The sequence below is a fragment of the Cicer arietinum genome, chromosome 2 (assembly GCF_000331145.2).
Source record: "Cicer arietinum cultivar CDC Frontier isolate Library 1 chromosome 2, Cicar.CDCFrontier_v2.0, whole genome shotgun sequence".
NCBI classification, from domain to species: Eukaryota; Viridiplantae; Streptophyta; class Magnoliopsida; order Fabales; family Fabaceae; genus Cicer; species Cicer arietinum.
In genome coordinates, this window is record NC_021161.2 from 8,328,817 (window position 1) to 8,344,757 (window position 15,941).

Here is a 15,941-nt window from a genome sequence, read left to right on the forward strand (position 1 = left end):
GAGATGAGTCTTTTGTAAAAGTATGACTATTTTGGAGTATTTTATGGAACACTGGATCACATTGAATAAACTTAGCATTTTTAATGAATAGTGAGAAAATTTATATTCAATCAATCAAAAGTTAGAAGAATTCACGTGCATTGACTAAAGAGTTATTGATTCTTATTGTGAACATCATAGTTATCCAATGTTATTGTCATATCATGGTTAAATGCTAATGTAATAATAGGTTCTATATGTAAATGTTATATGATAATTGTATCAACACATTACACATGTTAATTCCTTTGCATAACATTTTCATGTATAAATATGATCCTTCACTCTTTGTTTTCCTCTGCCTATGCACCATTGTGTACGGATAAATGATGAGCTCGTAGGTACTTACAACATTTATCTAAATGATTTTCTTAGTCTATTATTCTTATAATCTTATGTATGACCATTCTCATAGGCAAAATTTATACAAAATGGTAGAAACACATGGAAACTTGAAACAATTGAAGGTTAGATTTTTTATTTGGTTGGTTATGCATGATCTTTCTTCTACCCAATAGAAGGAAGGCTAGATGAGGTTTGGGAGAGCCATATGTATTCACCATTAGCGTACTGGGAATTGACTTTACATGTGTTTGACCATCATTGTTTGACAACATTTGTTAAAGTATGATTGTAGAAGTTCCTTTTTCATCGAAGATCTTGAGAATTTGATTAATCTCGATTTGAATCAAAATCTATGGCCTCAAGTAATAATTTAGGCTATTTTTGTGTCTATATGGCGTTGACAAAATCAATCTGAATAATTTACAAACACAATCTGAACAAGATACAATTCAGAAATAAACAAAGACTAAATTGAAGTCCAAATTTTCACTATAAATAAACACTTAAGGTTGAAGGAGAAAAATATCGAAAAACAGAAAAGAGTAACACAAGCTCAAAGTTCTCAATTCTTCTTAGAGTTCAAAGAGAGAAACACTTGTTCAGGTTAGAAATATTTTCTGAGTGTTCTTTTCCTAGAGTGTAAGAGTTATTATTACTATCAACTTTGTTAGAAGCAACTACTCAAGTCCCAATTTTTTGTATTTAACTCGACAGTGGTTTAGTTCCTTATTCAATCTGGAGTTGTCAGGTTGTTAGGAGAAGACTTGGCTTGTAGGATCAAAGTGGTTAGTTTCTCAAAAGTTTGGGGTTGTCAGGCTGTTTGAGAAAACTGTCTTGGAGGGTTATATGCTTTGTAATTCAAGGTATTTGAATTAGTGGATTAAAACCTTTTGAATGAGGAGATTGGATGTAACCAAGTTAGTGGTGAACCAGAATAAATCTACGTGCCAAATTATTTATACATTTATCGCTTGCTACCTCTAAATCGGATTACTTCTACTCCAAGTAAATCACCAAAACCAAACAAGTTAATTTATTTATTTATAAATTATCAAAAAGTTGTCAACTTTGGCAAACACAATTCAACTTCACTTCTCGTGTTTGCACCTTGACCACCGCCGCTAAAGGCTAGTTTCTATGACTTGGAGCTACACCACTCTTATCAAGTCACTTGTAGCAGATTTGGAGAATTCAACACTTCTACCAAGTCATTGTTCACTTCTCTAGTTTCCATTCGGAAGGAAGCATCGTCGAAAAACCCCCACCTTTGCTCTTTACTTCACTCGCTCCTCCATTGTAATCTCCAAGGGCAAACCCCCATCTGCCAAAGCCAAAGTGAAAAGGTTATGGATAATTTCATCTCTCCATGGGTTATTCAAGTTCTACGGTTAGTGAGAAGTGGTAGTCGGAACGTGACCGATAATAATTGTAATAGTGAAGGATTGTAGTTCTGGTGATGAGAGATGGTGGTTGTAGGTAATGGTTGGAGTCGGAGATTGTTGTGGTTGATGTCAAAGGTGGGTAATCGGTAGTATTGACAATGATCAAAGGTGGGGTAGTCGGTGATAGGAGGTGGTTGTGACGGTCACAACGATCATAAATAGTAGTCGGTAGCAATGATAAAAAATGATGATAACAATTATTAGAAGAAAGTGGTGTTGACGGTGGTAAGAAGGTAAATGGTAAGTGATTGGAAATGATAATAGTTAATGATCATTGACGTGATGTTTATATCTAATGATCTAATTTTAAAATAAAAATTATATAATGACTTCTATAACTTACTTTAAAAAAATTATAGAAAAAATGAAATACTTATACTTTTTTATATGAACATATTTGAACCAATTTCTCAGCCGAAGTTATTTTAACTCTATTAAAAAAAAAATACTGTAAAAATTATATTTTTTAAAGCTGTAACAAACAAAATTTATTACTCTGCATCTCTGATCATAAATAAATTATTTAGAGCCAATTCAGCCACCTAACACCCTGCAGTACGAAACTTCCAACGTGATCTAATCAAAACACCCTCCAGAAATTGAACCATCGTTACCGTCCGAATCTCGTCATAAATTGCCAGTTCAAATGCCTCAGAGCACACAATCTTCCATTTTAAAATTGACCCCAAAAAATGAGGTTTTCGGTAGAGACGTCAAAAAAACCTCAACACTAAAGTTCCTTTTATTTTTTTTTTTTTTAAATTTTTAATATTAGGCTCCTATCAAATTAATTTTTGTAAAATTTAAGCCCATTATTTCATAGGGCCTAAGGGAGGGGCTTATAGACTCCCAATATTTTGTTAATTTTGAGATTTTTTTTTAAAAAAATTTTTAAAATTCTTTTTATTCAACAAAATTAAAAAATAATTTTTTCTTAAAAAGTTTTGCAATAAAAAAAATTATCAAGAAGATAAATCATTTAAATCAATAATTTTTTATCGAAAAAAAATCAAAAAATTTTTTATAGAAAAAAATTAAAAAATTTTTAGAAAAAAATCGAAAATATTTTATCAAAAAAAATCAAAAACCTTTTATCGGTAAAAAAATCAAAAAAATTTATTTCTCAAAAAAAAAATATCGAAATTTATTTTAGAAAAAAATCGAAAATTTTTTTATAGTACAAAATCGAAAATTTTTTATAGTAAAAAATCAAAAAAAATTTTATAGTAAAAAATCAAAAAAAATTTTATAGTAAAAAATCAAAAAAATTTATAAAAAAAAATCAAAATATTTTTATCGGTGAAAAAATCGAAAAATTTTATTTCTCAAAAAATAAAAATCGATTCTTTTTTTTTGCCTATGTACCCTCTAAGCCTACAAAATCTTAGGGGGCCTTTAGTGTGGAGAGCCTTGTTTTTTGGAGTCTTTTAAATTATAACATTTTTTAGCCTCTTCAATATGTGGGCCGAAGCCAATAATTAGAGGGCCTATTAAATTGACATCTCTAGTGTTGGGTGGGAGGGGAGATTGCAAGATTTCACATAATGCACTTAGTATTTGAAATAGGAGGCCAATTGTAGCCACCAAATGTTCAATAAAAATTTGTCAAAAATAAAAGTTTCATAAAAAAAATAGCCTCAATAGTCAATATGGTAGAAGCTAAAGGTAATGTAAGACAATAATCTAGATAACAAAATTATGGATGAATGGAATAAAATGTCCTGTAACAAATTACCCCTATTTACATTTACATTATTGTGAGTCATCATCAGCCATCAAATTATGGTATACTACAATCTCCTCTCATCGGAGCAGCGCGCCTCCCCTTCTGTAACCTTTATTGCTTTATCTATAAAGTATGATGAAATATCATTTCCAAAATACACCCTTTGATCAACTTCCAAGAGAGAATGTCGTTTATATCCGGCCCCTGTACCGATGAAGCTTGAAAAATACTACTGAAAAGGACAGCCAAACAGTAGTGTCATTAATTAGGCTATTAGTTCATTGAAGATTCACATTCAATTGAATAAACCAAGGAACAAAAACTTTAAGTTGCATTTTTATTTATAGATACGGTAGTAAGAGGAAATCAATTGCAACAATTGATTTCTAGGGAAAGCATGTGTTTCGCATCTGTTTGAATGCAAGTTTGGTGTCAAGCACAATAAAAACATTTTGCAATATAAAGAATCTTGAATACTTACCCAACTCAGAATGTACACTGTCATGTGGCAGAAAACAATTTGCGGAACCTTGCTGCTCTGCTTGATCGAATGTCTGAAGACTTTTCTTGTTCATGGCATGAACTCTTCAGATGCAAGGCTTTTCTTCTGCTTCTCACCCGATACAAGTAGTCTTCTGTATCTAAAACGTATGACACCTAACAAGATTCAACAAGTGCCAAGAAGAAAATATAAGAATGTAAATTCAGAAACACAATCAGACATCATACTCTATATAATCCAGTGCAGGTATCAGCAACATGTGCAAAATCAGAATAAGTATGTGGCTTGTTTATGAAGATTGACATATTTAGAAAAACTGTGAAGTAGTAAATCGTATGACATGTAATACCTTAGAAGAATTGCAAGCTATCTTACACTCCAGACCATTAATAATTTGTAGTCCTTCCATAGCTTGGCTTGAAAACTCATCATCACTACCGGCATATCCACGTTTATTCCTGCAAAATGAATAAAATAGAATAAATTTATTTATTTAAGTATTACCTGCAAACTCTAATGGAGCTAACATTTCTTCTTACTAAATCAAATACCTATTCATGAAAATCCCTGACTTCTTTTTCTCAGGGACAATAGAGAGGAAGTCATTGTGCAGATAGGCTGAAAAATTAGGGTCCATTGACACAGCAGTCACTTCATGCTTATCATGTCCACAGTCCATGAGTTGAATAGACAGTGTCTTTGGTTTTGGTGACTGCAATGAAATAAACCGAGTTAGAGAACATATAAGTATAACACTACTTCAAACTTCATTCCCGAAGAGATTTTAGACAAGGAAACTTACGTATTCAATACGATAAATGTTCTCCTCATGAAGAAGAATACGAGCATTTTCGTGATAAACTATATCAATGAACTTTCCAAACTTTCTTGATTTTTCATATGCATATAATTGGAGAAGCTTATTGTCCATCTCATCACTGGCAACAGCTTGAAGCTGAAATATAAGTACATAATTTAAGGGTCAGAAAGATTGGATGTTTTGCAAATGATAGGAAGAAATATTCATGCATCTAACCTGTTTAACAAGTTTATATATCAGTTTGTCTAACGTGAATAAGAGATATGATTGAGTTCCAATGATAGCTCGACAATCATCCTCAAATTTTGTATTATCAGAAGAACCATCCAGCAAACTGTAAAGGGCATTCATGAGCCTGTAGCATGAAGGAGATAATTAGTCTCGAATAGATATTACGTCTATATTTAAATTCACAATAGAATGCACCATTTCCAAGGCATATCACCTGTCATATTGATCAGTAGAGCTTGTATTATTTGAGGCCCTCCATTTCCTTTCAGCGGATGATGAGTTAACCTTTGCTGAATGAATCCTCTCATACAATGTCTGTCAGATTAGCAAAGAAAATCTTATACAATGAATATGTCATAAACTCTGTAATATTAATTTTGTCTTTGACAAGTCATTTATCTATACACACCCAAAACATTGGCACCCTGCCAAGTTCAAGTTTTGCAAAACCTACATAAAAAGTCTGAGTCCGACTCCCTCAAATTGGTTTAGAACCCTTGGTTCCATTGATTTAATCATTTAGATACATTAAATAAAATGGTTCTACCAAATATGACACAATAAGGAACCATCTGCTCAAACTCAAGCTTTTTGGGACAACTCATTGGTAACAGATATCCGAACAATTAACATAAGGATTTTGAGAGAGTGAAAATAAAAAACAGGTGAGAAGGATAATTTAGACATTATGTTTTAACAAATCATTCCTAACTTTAGTTCAATTTTTTTGAATACTAGAATAACAGAGGTTAATAATGCTGAATGAAAATTTAACTCTGGTGTTTGTGCAAATTGAAACTACGGCGAAAACTACCACTGTAGGCTTTGAATACCTGAAGTGGATATATGTCTTATTAAATATATATTTTTGTACCTGATGAAGTCTAAGCAGCACATAAAAGGAGTCGTTTCCATAAAAAACTTGAGAATTCCTGTCCTTGTCGTGTAATACTGGGGAAACATGCTTTGCCAATGGCCTCACGTTTAATAGAAAGCGTTCTGAAAATGGCAATGGCATTCCATCTCCTTCAACGTCATGGGCATCAGCCATTCCTTCAGCTTCACCTTCACTCTCAGCCTTGTTATCATGTTCCCCATCCTCATGCTCTTCTCGAGAACACTCCTCGCCATCGGCAGATTCGCTTCCAGAAACATTTTCCGATGCATTTTCACTGTCATCTGATGACCTGTGAGGACTTTCTTCACCTTCATCATCAGCATCCACATAATTTTCTCCTCTGGCTTCACCACAAGCTTCTTCCCCATGTTTATTTTGGTATTGCCGATTCACCCCACCATCCTTTCCTTTATGCACTGCATCCAAACCAGTATCTCCATAAACTGCAAAATTATCCTCTTCAAAGTCTCCATTTGGAGATAACTCGCCCTCTTCTCTTTCACTTTTGAAGTGTTGAATTGTTTCATCTTGGTATCTGCAAACTTCGGTGCCTCCAGCAGTGGCCCCATTTGTGGATGTACCTGGTCTTGCAGAATCACCGCCCTAAGCAGTGATAAAGAAACAAAATTCAGTAAATCACTCTTATGATGCCTGGTCTAACAAAAATCAATACATTATCTCTTAGTGATGCCTGATCTAACAAAAATCAGTACACTACTCGTAGTGATTCCAGAGAAAGGCATGAGGTAATTAAAAATATGAGGAAAAACATATTGTTTTTTCTAATAACCTAACTTAAAAAAAAAATATTACCAATACACTCCATTTTGAAAACTATATAATATACCAAACTTAGTTAGAAGTCGCCATTTGCAAAGGCAATTTTCTTAAGGAAGCCCAAGTGTGCAATGGCGAAATCCTTAAGAATTTTTTTTTTAAAAAATTTCCTTTTGAAAAAGGGACTTCTTACATCAATTTTTTTTTTAAAGTTAACGGAAAAAAAACATATAATATAATTCAATAAAATTCATTCATAAAAAACAATACAAATTTTACAAAACTATTTAGTGCATGTGTCTGACACGTACAAGTTTGTTAATGTATTCAACATCTACCACGAAGAGTTTCCACCTATACCCAGCGAAGGATATTGATCCACATATGAATGTGAAACAGTGTATCACAATCCAAAAATGCGGAGAATTAAAAAAGGTTGTCCAAATAGTACTTATATTAGATTAATAAATGATATCATAAACCCAAATTGGATTAGTTAATCTGTTCCTCTTGCAGCACAAGAATTTAAACATTTTTTTCATGAAGGAAGCATCAACTGGTACAAAGACAGAGCAAAAATCTTCATGCTGGTAAGAAAAAAAAAATTATCCCTAAAATGAATTTGGAACAAGTGTGCCTTAACTTGAGTGACAAAAACTACACAAAGAGTTATGCCATACCTCTGATGAAGGTAATTCAAGTCCTCCCGCAACAGGTACATTACCATTTCTAGATGGAGTAGCAGTCAGTCCTAGAAGAAAAAAGATGAAATAAAACAATAATTACAAGGTAATTTTAGATAAAAGGTAGGGTAAGCATCAAGAAGTGTCATTATTCTAGAAGCAAGTTCCTAACCTGATGTATTATCAGTCTTCGTTCTTCCATTACTTGGCTCCATTCCAAATGCTGGAGAGACATTAGCACTCACTAACCGCTCACCAGGGTGTTCTTGCGTATTGACTCCTGATGGTTCATCAGGCATGAATGCACTAACATCCAATTTAGCGTGTTGTGTATTATTGCCGAAAGTTTCAGTTTTACGCACATTACGGTCTGAATCAAGACACTTATCTTCTCTAACCCCTGTATCACCATTGGATTGCCATGCTTTGCTAGAAGTTGACTGATCTAATGGCACAGAATCATCTCCATTTCTAGAAGAATTCATATGCTTTGGGTTCACTATGGTAGCAACAACACCAGGACTACCTTCGCTTTCAGCGACACCTCTGACAGAATTATTCTTAGCCACAACTACATCTTCAGTATCCTCAGCACCGTGAGGCCGAGAAGGAACACAAAGCATGGGTTCTAAAAATGTTGTCCAAACCTTCATAACTTTATCCAACTGTTCAGTTGTGCAAACTTCTCCACATGAATATTTTATAAGCTGATACAAATCTTCATGAATGTCTGGATCCAGATACTCAAACTCCAGGTTTGGAAGAATAGGCCGTCTATTTCCAGCAGCAATTGCAAGAAGAACATCATCTTCTTTGTGTTTCTTGTCACTAATTTCTTTGATTTCGGCCAGCAAGGCTGTCAATAATTTATAAAAGAAATAAGTCATGAGAATGGAATGAACAATTGTGCCCAGATTTAACCTATGATTAAGGGATTCTTTGTACAGTTTTGACTATAAATAATATCAAGCTGAGAGCTAATCTCTCAAAGTCATTCAGTATCAAAACTCTGTTCTCAAGTTGGTACTAGAGCTCACGATCAGTGGGCCTATCAAAATCTCAACAGAGATCAACCACAGACAATTTATAGACTGAGTTAACAAATAAATACACATATTGGTATATCAATAGCGACTAGGATATCTCACACGACAAATTTTTTTTTGCAGCTTTAACAAATAATCCGATTTATTCAAACATTAAAAGCCTCAGAAATCCCATTTAATAAGTAAAGTGAAAAGTTATATATTACCTTTGGTGCTCAAACTTTTTGCGTCCTGTTGCTTAAAGTAGAAGCTACGATGATCAAGAGATTTGTGATGATTCTTAGCATATATTTCAGCCCAAACTTTACTAAAGTCAGTACGACATCTTGCCCACTCTTCCTGTTTCTGCTTCAAGCGTGTTAATACCACTGGCAAAGCTAGAGATGCATTCTTCTTTAGAACTTCCAACGCATCAAGACCATGGTCACCATATATCCGTTCAATACACCTGAGATTTAGAGCTATAACATAATAGAGAGAAAACCACGTCAGAATATTGAAAATTCAAGAACTACCTTACACAGCATATCAATTGCATACCTGTTAAGTGCTCCTCAATACGAATCGGGCTGTCTCCTTTAATTATATTTTTGTTGATCTTTTCTAAAAGCTCTTCTACTCGTTTAGTTGTTGCGTTTACAGACTCTAACAACATATCGAGTTCAAATCTGCCCGCAAAGATTAAACAAAACATCAGTAGGGGCAAGAGAATGAAAACTTATGGAAATCATAACTATTAATCAACTTAGAGGAAAATAAACTTAAAGAGGAAACCATCAATTTAGTCCCTAAACTCTCGCTCTCAAAATGAACTTAAAGAGTAAACTGTCAATTTAGTTCTTAAACTCTCTCTCTCTACGAACTATAGAAATGTAATAAGTAGTCCCTGAACTGTTATCAATCCATCAAGTTAGTCCCTCGGTTGCTTTTTAAAAAACAGAGGACTGCTTACCATATTTTTATAATTCATAGACCATATAGGAGAGAGATTGATAGTTTTGGAACCAAATTGATGATTTATTATGAACCTTAAAATATTGAATAGGAGACTAGAATTCGTATTGAATTGCTTGATCAGTTAAACAAGGTCACTGAATTTAATAATAATCTTTGTAGAAAATAAATAATTTGATTATAGAGATTAATAATTACTGCATGAAATCTTTCTTAATTTACTACATCAACAATCATTATAGAATTAGGATACAGGTAAATTAAGAAAGATGATATTTACAATGTAGAAAAATCCAGAAACATACTTGAATAGTAGCAAATATGGAAAGAATCCAGAACGTAATAGAGAAAGTATAGACATTATTAACAAAAGGAATGGAAAAACCTATTTCTTTGTTTTTTGCTACTCAAAATACTTTAGGTACGTGACCAGTACAAAGCCACAAGTACTCAAAGCGTATTGGGTACCAGTACATATGCAGTGCACAACTTTAATTTTGGAGTACTCATGCTTCATAGTCAAAAATTCATATTTTAAAATTTGAAAAGTGATATAAAATTAATAAATTTACTTTTACTATGATATTTGCGTTTACTTATGATTATGAATGTTCAATTTATGTTTAGTTTCTATTGGTAACAATAGCAAGTTTAGTTTAATGTTGTGATTTATAGGTTATGGACCTTATCTATGTTATTTTTTATGCATGTGTAATTTAATGCATTTTAACCTATTTATGATCTTTCACAATTCCATCCCCTCCCAATCGGCATCATTAGATAAATCAATAAAACAGGCATGGTGAAGGGTAAAATAACATTATTGGCAAGCTCTAACCTGTCATCTTCACATCTAAACAAACTCTCTTCATACTGATTTTTGCGCATATGTTTAAAGGAATAATCCTCACTTCCTGAAGTGACAGACACCCAGTGATCATTCAACACTTCTGCACCAAGCTTTGTTTTCTGGCTAGCTATAGGTATTGGATACTGCATAAACACACATAATATACATAAGAACACAATAAGTGAGAGAACCATAGAGATTAAATTAGAATAAGATTAAATGCAAAGTGACAAGTATAGCAAGTATACATTTTTTGGTAGGAGACGGTAACTGGGAGTGCACCGGTCACAGTTCGAAAGGTCAAGCTCATTTATTGGTTTTGAAAGATACTTATCCTTGCTGGGATATAGAGACATCTTAGAACCCGAAACATCCTTGTTAGAAATCACAGTCGATTTGTCCCTTTCTCGAAATTCACGATCCCTTTCCTTCATCCCATCATCCCTGTAACGATCTTTATCCCTATCCCTCTGTTCAGCCTTCATTGGTTTCAGTCCATGTCCTTCAATCCATAAGGACTCTGATGAACACAAGTAAGTCAGTATGTCTTTACCAGAAGATAATGCTGAAAATCATAGCATGATCCCAAATCACACTGCATAAAAATTACAAGGGGATCCCCATAACAGGATAGAGGAAAAGATTTACATACTTTTATTCATGACACCAGCAAGGAATCCACCATCTGCATTACAGGCCCTGATTAGAAATACCTTTAAAAGACTTTTACTTCATAGAAAGTAATATACTAGTTCGAATGTTACCATTCTTCTCAGCTTGTAGCAAAAATTCATTAAACCCTTCCATAAGATCTGGATACTTTCCAAGTAAATCACCCACCTGGAAGAATAAGCTACCGAGAGTAAGCTATCATATTTCATTGTATATCTTGTAAAGAGTGTTCTTCAAGGAAAATATAAGTTGCACAGGGAAAAACAATGAAAGGAGGTAGAGTTGATCATAGATTTGATTGGAGAAAAATTCAGGTATCTCCAAGCACAGATAAGTTACTGCAAAAATTTATTGATTAGTTCCTACACCCCATAGGGCTCCCCCCAAATCAAATTATGCCCAGCCCAGCTCTAGTATCCAGACTGACAATTCAAATAAACCATTTCTTTCCTACAAATTCTTAAGTTTTAGGCAACAATAATGTGGCTTAATTCACCTTCCCAATATATTTTATCATCATATTTTTTATATAAGGAATTGACATCAATGTTCACTAGGGCAAACCAACACAGAAAGACTAATTACAGTCACCCATATTGAAGAATCTGACATGAAAATCAGTAAACTAACAAAAACTAATTTATAAACTGTACCAGTGACTGCAATTCTTGTCGGGTAATTATTTCCCTGCTGTAAATATGTAAACACTTCAAAAATTCCTGGTAGTCATCAGGATTTCGCAATTTCTCTTTGACTTTATCACAGAAAGCTAACTCTTGACTATACATCCCTGAGATGACAAAATTCAAGATACATAATTAAATACAATAGGAAAGGTCTGGATTAAAAGTACTAAGCAACAAAGCATAGAACACCAAAAAAAAGAATTTGGAATGACATATTTTTGTCCCCGTAAGCAAAACAAGGAAAATATTTATAGAAGATCATAAATAAAAAATTTATAGCATAAGAAATCCTATTGGCAAAAGAAATCATATTTGTTTATTTATAAATTTTTTAGCTTATGATTAGATGCAGAAAAGTGAAAACAAAATTTATGCATAAGTTAATGAACTTTCAAGTTCATACAGTTTCATATTTTTCTATTTATTTCTTACCCAAGTGAGCATTGAAAGCATATGTTACTACGATGAAAACATTGTACATCATAGCATTAGTTACAAAAGGTAAAAATATACAAATTAAGTTGGTAGATTCAAGATCAAACGTATTGATGACATACTCACTTTTCAAAGAATGTATATGATCACAAGTGGATGACATAGAGTGCATACCAAAATTTTGATCTGCATCAAGCAATGCTTCAGCTCTTGAGTCTTCAGCCTTACGATCAGATTTCCGTTTGTGGGAAAACCGCTCCCTATCTCGACCCCCGTCATGCTCATAATCTCTATCATTTCTTTCCCGTTCTCTCCTGTCTTTATCTTCTCTACGGTCCTTTTCCTTCTCCAGGCGTCTCTTTTGCTCCTTTTCTATCCTCAACAAACTTCTGTCATAATCTGGGTCAGGACGGTCAACACTGGGATCACGATCACCATGTGAAACAATGGTCCTTTCTCTCTGTCATGCAGATAAGAAGAATGTTAGCTTGATGACCAACTATGATGCTCAGAGGGATAGAACCACCAAAGTAGTCTGGGATAAAAGGGGGGCACTTGAAGGCTGGGGCTTAGAAGGTTTTAACAAATTGAAGTGGAAGTTGTCAAAGACCGACGATTACACAAGCATAACATCATTTACAGTAAAAATAAATATATAAATGACTATTAAATTCCGTTTACAAAACCCTAGCCTGCTAGCTGATAAGAGTCTCAAGCAGTAAACAACAATTAATAAGTTTTTTAACATTATAACTAATTTACCTAATTTAACATCCTAGCATGCAAGTTAAATGGCTAGCATTAGATTTGTTATAGCCATCAATAACATATTAAAGGTGTGCCTCACATTAACCATAAATGCCGTAGAAGCAAGTGCCTCACTGAAGGAGCAAAGCCTCAACCAGAAAGAGGTGCTAATCTTCTCGAAGATGTTTCAGCAAAGCCTAAGGTAAAGCATTGACTACAGAAAGGGACATAAGAATTGGGGACAAACCTTTTCAACATGCACTTGCCGCACTGCTGGCATTGCAGAGCTCCTATCACGAAGCAGAGAATGCCGACCAACAGCATGAGAAGAGGCAGCTGCAGAAGCGTCAGGAAGAAAATGAATGAACTCATCGAGAAGATCGGGGTGATCTTGGAAAAGTGCAGCAACCTGAAGAAGTCCAGTTATGATTAAAATGTGTATCGAAGACATGTGCCGCATACTGGATGATATAGAGAAAAAGAAAAGGCAAACCTTACAAATTTGCCCAACTATAACAAATACACATACCTCCTGATAGACATCGTTGATAGCCTTATTTTCCTTTCTGTACATATTCAATATGTCTAGAAATGACTTGTAAACGTGATCGTCATCTTGAAATCGAGCCTGCGTGAAAAAGAACCCATTAAGCTCAAAAGTAAGGCCGTTGATTCTACATTTCATAACAAGTCTCCATGAAGAGAAACCATCAAACTCAACAACACTCTTACCTTTATCTTGTTCACAAAACTTATAGCTTCTTCAAATTCAACAGGCTTTTTAGGATGAGGTCCCTCGTCCTCTAATGGAAGGGTGATTTCATATCCCTTTGGCAAAAAGGTGTTAAATCCCAATATCAAATCTCTGTGCCCTTCAAAAAGTTCCTTCACTCTTGCTATGACACCCGCAGTATCAATTCTACAAATGCATCAAAAGGAGAGACAAGTCAATTACAACTAACAAATTTAGAATACCCTCTCCCAACATAACAAAAAAAATTAGGGCACCGGGTTGGGGGTTGTAACGGAGGCAAAATGTGGTACAACATGATCAAACCTTTGTGCTTTGAAATCTTTCATGACCTCCAAAAAGTCATCATATTTATCCTTCTTATCTTGAAATATATCCTTCACTGCCTTAAGATACGCTAATGCATCATTAGTAGTCAGCTTTTGAGCACCTCCATTCATCATCAAAGGTTGCCCCGACCTAGAGTGCAATAAAACCCCAGAAAATATTTAGACCATAAGAGAATCGAATCAATTGATGATAAAGTATTACTTAACAAACACACAGATAATCAAAACCCTGACTCAATACACCAATAAAAATTGAAAATATCCATGATGACAACGATTCAAACACAATTGCTGATAACTGATAAGAAACGTCTGATCTCATCTCTCAAAGTCAAACATTCCATTAAAAAATATTTTTTCTTTTTAAAATTAGACGCTTTACTAATACCTAAACCTAGAAAAAAGATTAGAAAAACTTAAGAACTATCTAAACTTCATCGATTTCAAGTTAGAACAGAAGAAAATTCAAAATTTCATCACACCAAAAAAACGAAAAAAAATCAGCACTCGACTGATGCTGCAAATATTTGATCAAGCACAAAAATTATGAATACATATACGAAGACTAAAAAAACAGAAACTTACCCTTCTCCTCTAGAAGACGAAACCATAGGTCGTTTGAGTTGCGGCGAAGTCATGAAAACGTCTTCTCTCGACCTCTTCATATTTATCAACAAACTATCAAACCACAAAACGCAGAAACGAAACTCTTTACCAGCCTCTCCTTCTTCAACAACGAATCATGCTTTCAAATTCGATAATTTAAAAAATTCTCCAAAACCACATGCTACTTATTCAATCAACAGCAGCAAGAATACTTCAGATCTAACGGTTAACAATCAACGAGAAACAATAATTTCTTCAAAAGAGATCAACTCGATGGAGCCAAATCCTGAAAAAGAAAATCAAGAATCGGAAGTGAAATTTCGAATTACTTCAATGCAAAGCAACGTAACGATGAATTTGAAGGAAAAGAAAACGAAATTTATAGAGTGATCGTGAAGACTGCGAACTATTTAGTTCAAAAAATAAAAAGGAAAATTTAAAATTAATAGAGAAAATGCGTTGAATTACACAGATTTTAATTTCAATCAAAACCTTTGTGATGATTCTTCAGAGAGTATCAACGTTAAATTGAATTGATGAAGAGAACACAAAGGTTTATATTTTTTTCTCAGCTTAAATCTTAGTGAGAATATTTTTCTCTGGTTTTTTATTTTTCTGCGAACAGCGATAAAGAGAAGAAACAACGAAGAAAAAAGAGAGAATGAAGAGTTCACAATGCGATATATATGAGAACGAGAAATATAAGGGATGGCGTGGCGGTAGTAAAATTTAACCTTCTATCCCATGTAATGCATACACTTTTTACCGCTTATAAACGGTTAGTTGTTTATTTTTACCTTTTTTGTGAAGTGAAAATTAGGGCTAATCCAGATCTAGATTCTATACTGTGGCCGTGTTAATCTTTGAAGTGCCGTTTTGTGGATTATTTAGGGTTTTGTTTTGATATATATAATTTTTGTTTGGTATGAGTTTGTGATTAGTAGTTTGTTGGTGAATAGGTAATGCATTGCAACATCATTCTAAGTAACAGATGATGATGAAATTAGGTCTAACAGATAGTGAGAGAATGAGTGAAAATACTTCAGATTGTTTTTGCTTTTTAAAGAATAGTGAGATTTTATAGTTTTTTTTTGTGGAGTAACTATTCGGAAGTGAGATTTTTATAATTTTTTTTTTGGTTAATTGTTTTGTGGATTAGATCGTTTTGTTTTACTAATAAAATGAAATGTAGGATTGCTTTTTATTTTTTAATAGAAATGCAAGGATTGTTGTTGTGGTAGTTAATGAAGAATCGGAGTGGAATATGGGCGCCTCTTGATGAGATATGAGTAATTTGTTGCTTGTTACACTAAGTAGGATAATTCGATAGGTTACCTCATAATTATTAGACTTACTCCATATGAAAAAAAATAATAATTATGACTCTTTTATTTTTTCACTC

General features: G+C 33.7%; 1 protein-coding gene across 5 annotated transcripts; it reads right to left on the reverse strand.

The window, feature by feature from the left end:
- Positions 1 to 3,427: 3,427 nt before the first annotated feature.
- LOC101502131 (paired amphipathic helix protein Sin3-like 4) lies at positions 3,428 to 15,471 on the reverse strand. 5 transcript variants are annotated; one of them, XM_073365099.1, is made up of 24 exons: positions 15,337 to 15,471; positions 14,519 to 14,825; positions 13,911 to 14,063; positions 13,586 to 13,772; positions 13,383 to 13,481; positions 13,101 to 13,262; positions 12,233 to 12,566; positions 11,639 to 11,775; positions 11,078 to 11,153; positions 10,966 to 10,998; positions 10,562 to 10,833; positions 10,302 to 10,456; positions 9,050 to 9,177; positions 8,716 to 8,970; positions 7,636 to 8,319; positions 7,461 to 7,531; positions 5,980 to 6,606; positions 5,320 to 5,420; positions 5,091 to 5,229; positions 4,857 to 5,009; positions 4,606 to 4,766; positions 4,404 to 4,512; positions 4,034 to 4,209; positions 3,428 to 3,784 (listed from the first exon to the last, which is right to left on the reverse strand). In XM_073365099.1, exons 2-23 carry the CDS (start codon positions 14,596 to 14,598, stop codon positions 4,054 to 4,056), a joined length of 4,272 nt encoding a protein of 1,423 aa, XP_073221200.1. In that variant the 5' UTR covers positions 14,599 to 14,825; positions 15,337 to 15,471; the 3' UTR covers positions 3,428 to 3,784; positions 4,034 to 4,053. The 5 variants fall into 5 exon arrangements, with proteins under 5 accessions (XP_073221200.1, XP_073221201.1, XP_073221198.1 ...); XM_073365100.1 differs by lacking the exon at positions 15,337 to 15,471 and adding an exon at positions 15,032 to 15,199 and having other exon boundaries at positions 3,428 to 3,781; XM_073365097.1 differs by lacking the exon at positions 15,337 to 15,471 and adding an exon at positions 15,032 to 15,199.
- Positions 15,472 to 15,941: the final 470 nt, after the last annotated feature.

What these genes read in the sequence shown, in the direction of transcription:
- LOC101502131 (XM_073365099.1), bottom strand. Translation starts at nt 14,598, where the DNA reads ATGAAGAGGTCGAGAGAAGACGTTTTCATGACTTCGCCGCAACTCAAA. An exon ending in TCGTCTTCTAGAGGAGAAGG is followed by an intron (nt 14,064 to 14,518) that starts GTAAGTTTCTGT and finishes ATTGCACTCTAG; the next exon opens with GTCGGGGCAACCTTTGATGA. An exon ending in GAAGACTGATAATACATCAG is followed by an intron (nt 7,532 to 7,635) that starts GTTAGGAACTTG and finishes TTTTTCTTCTAG; the next exon opens with GACTGACTGCTACTCCATCT.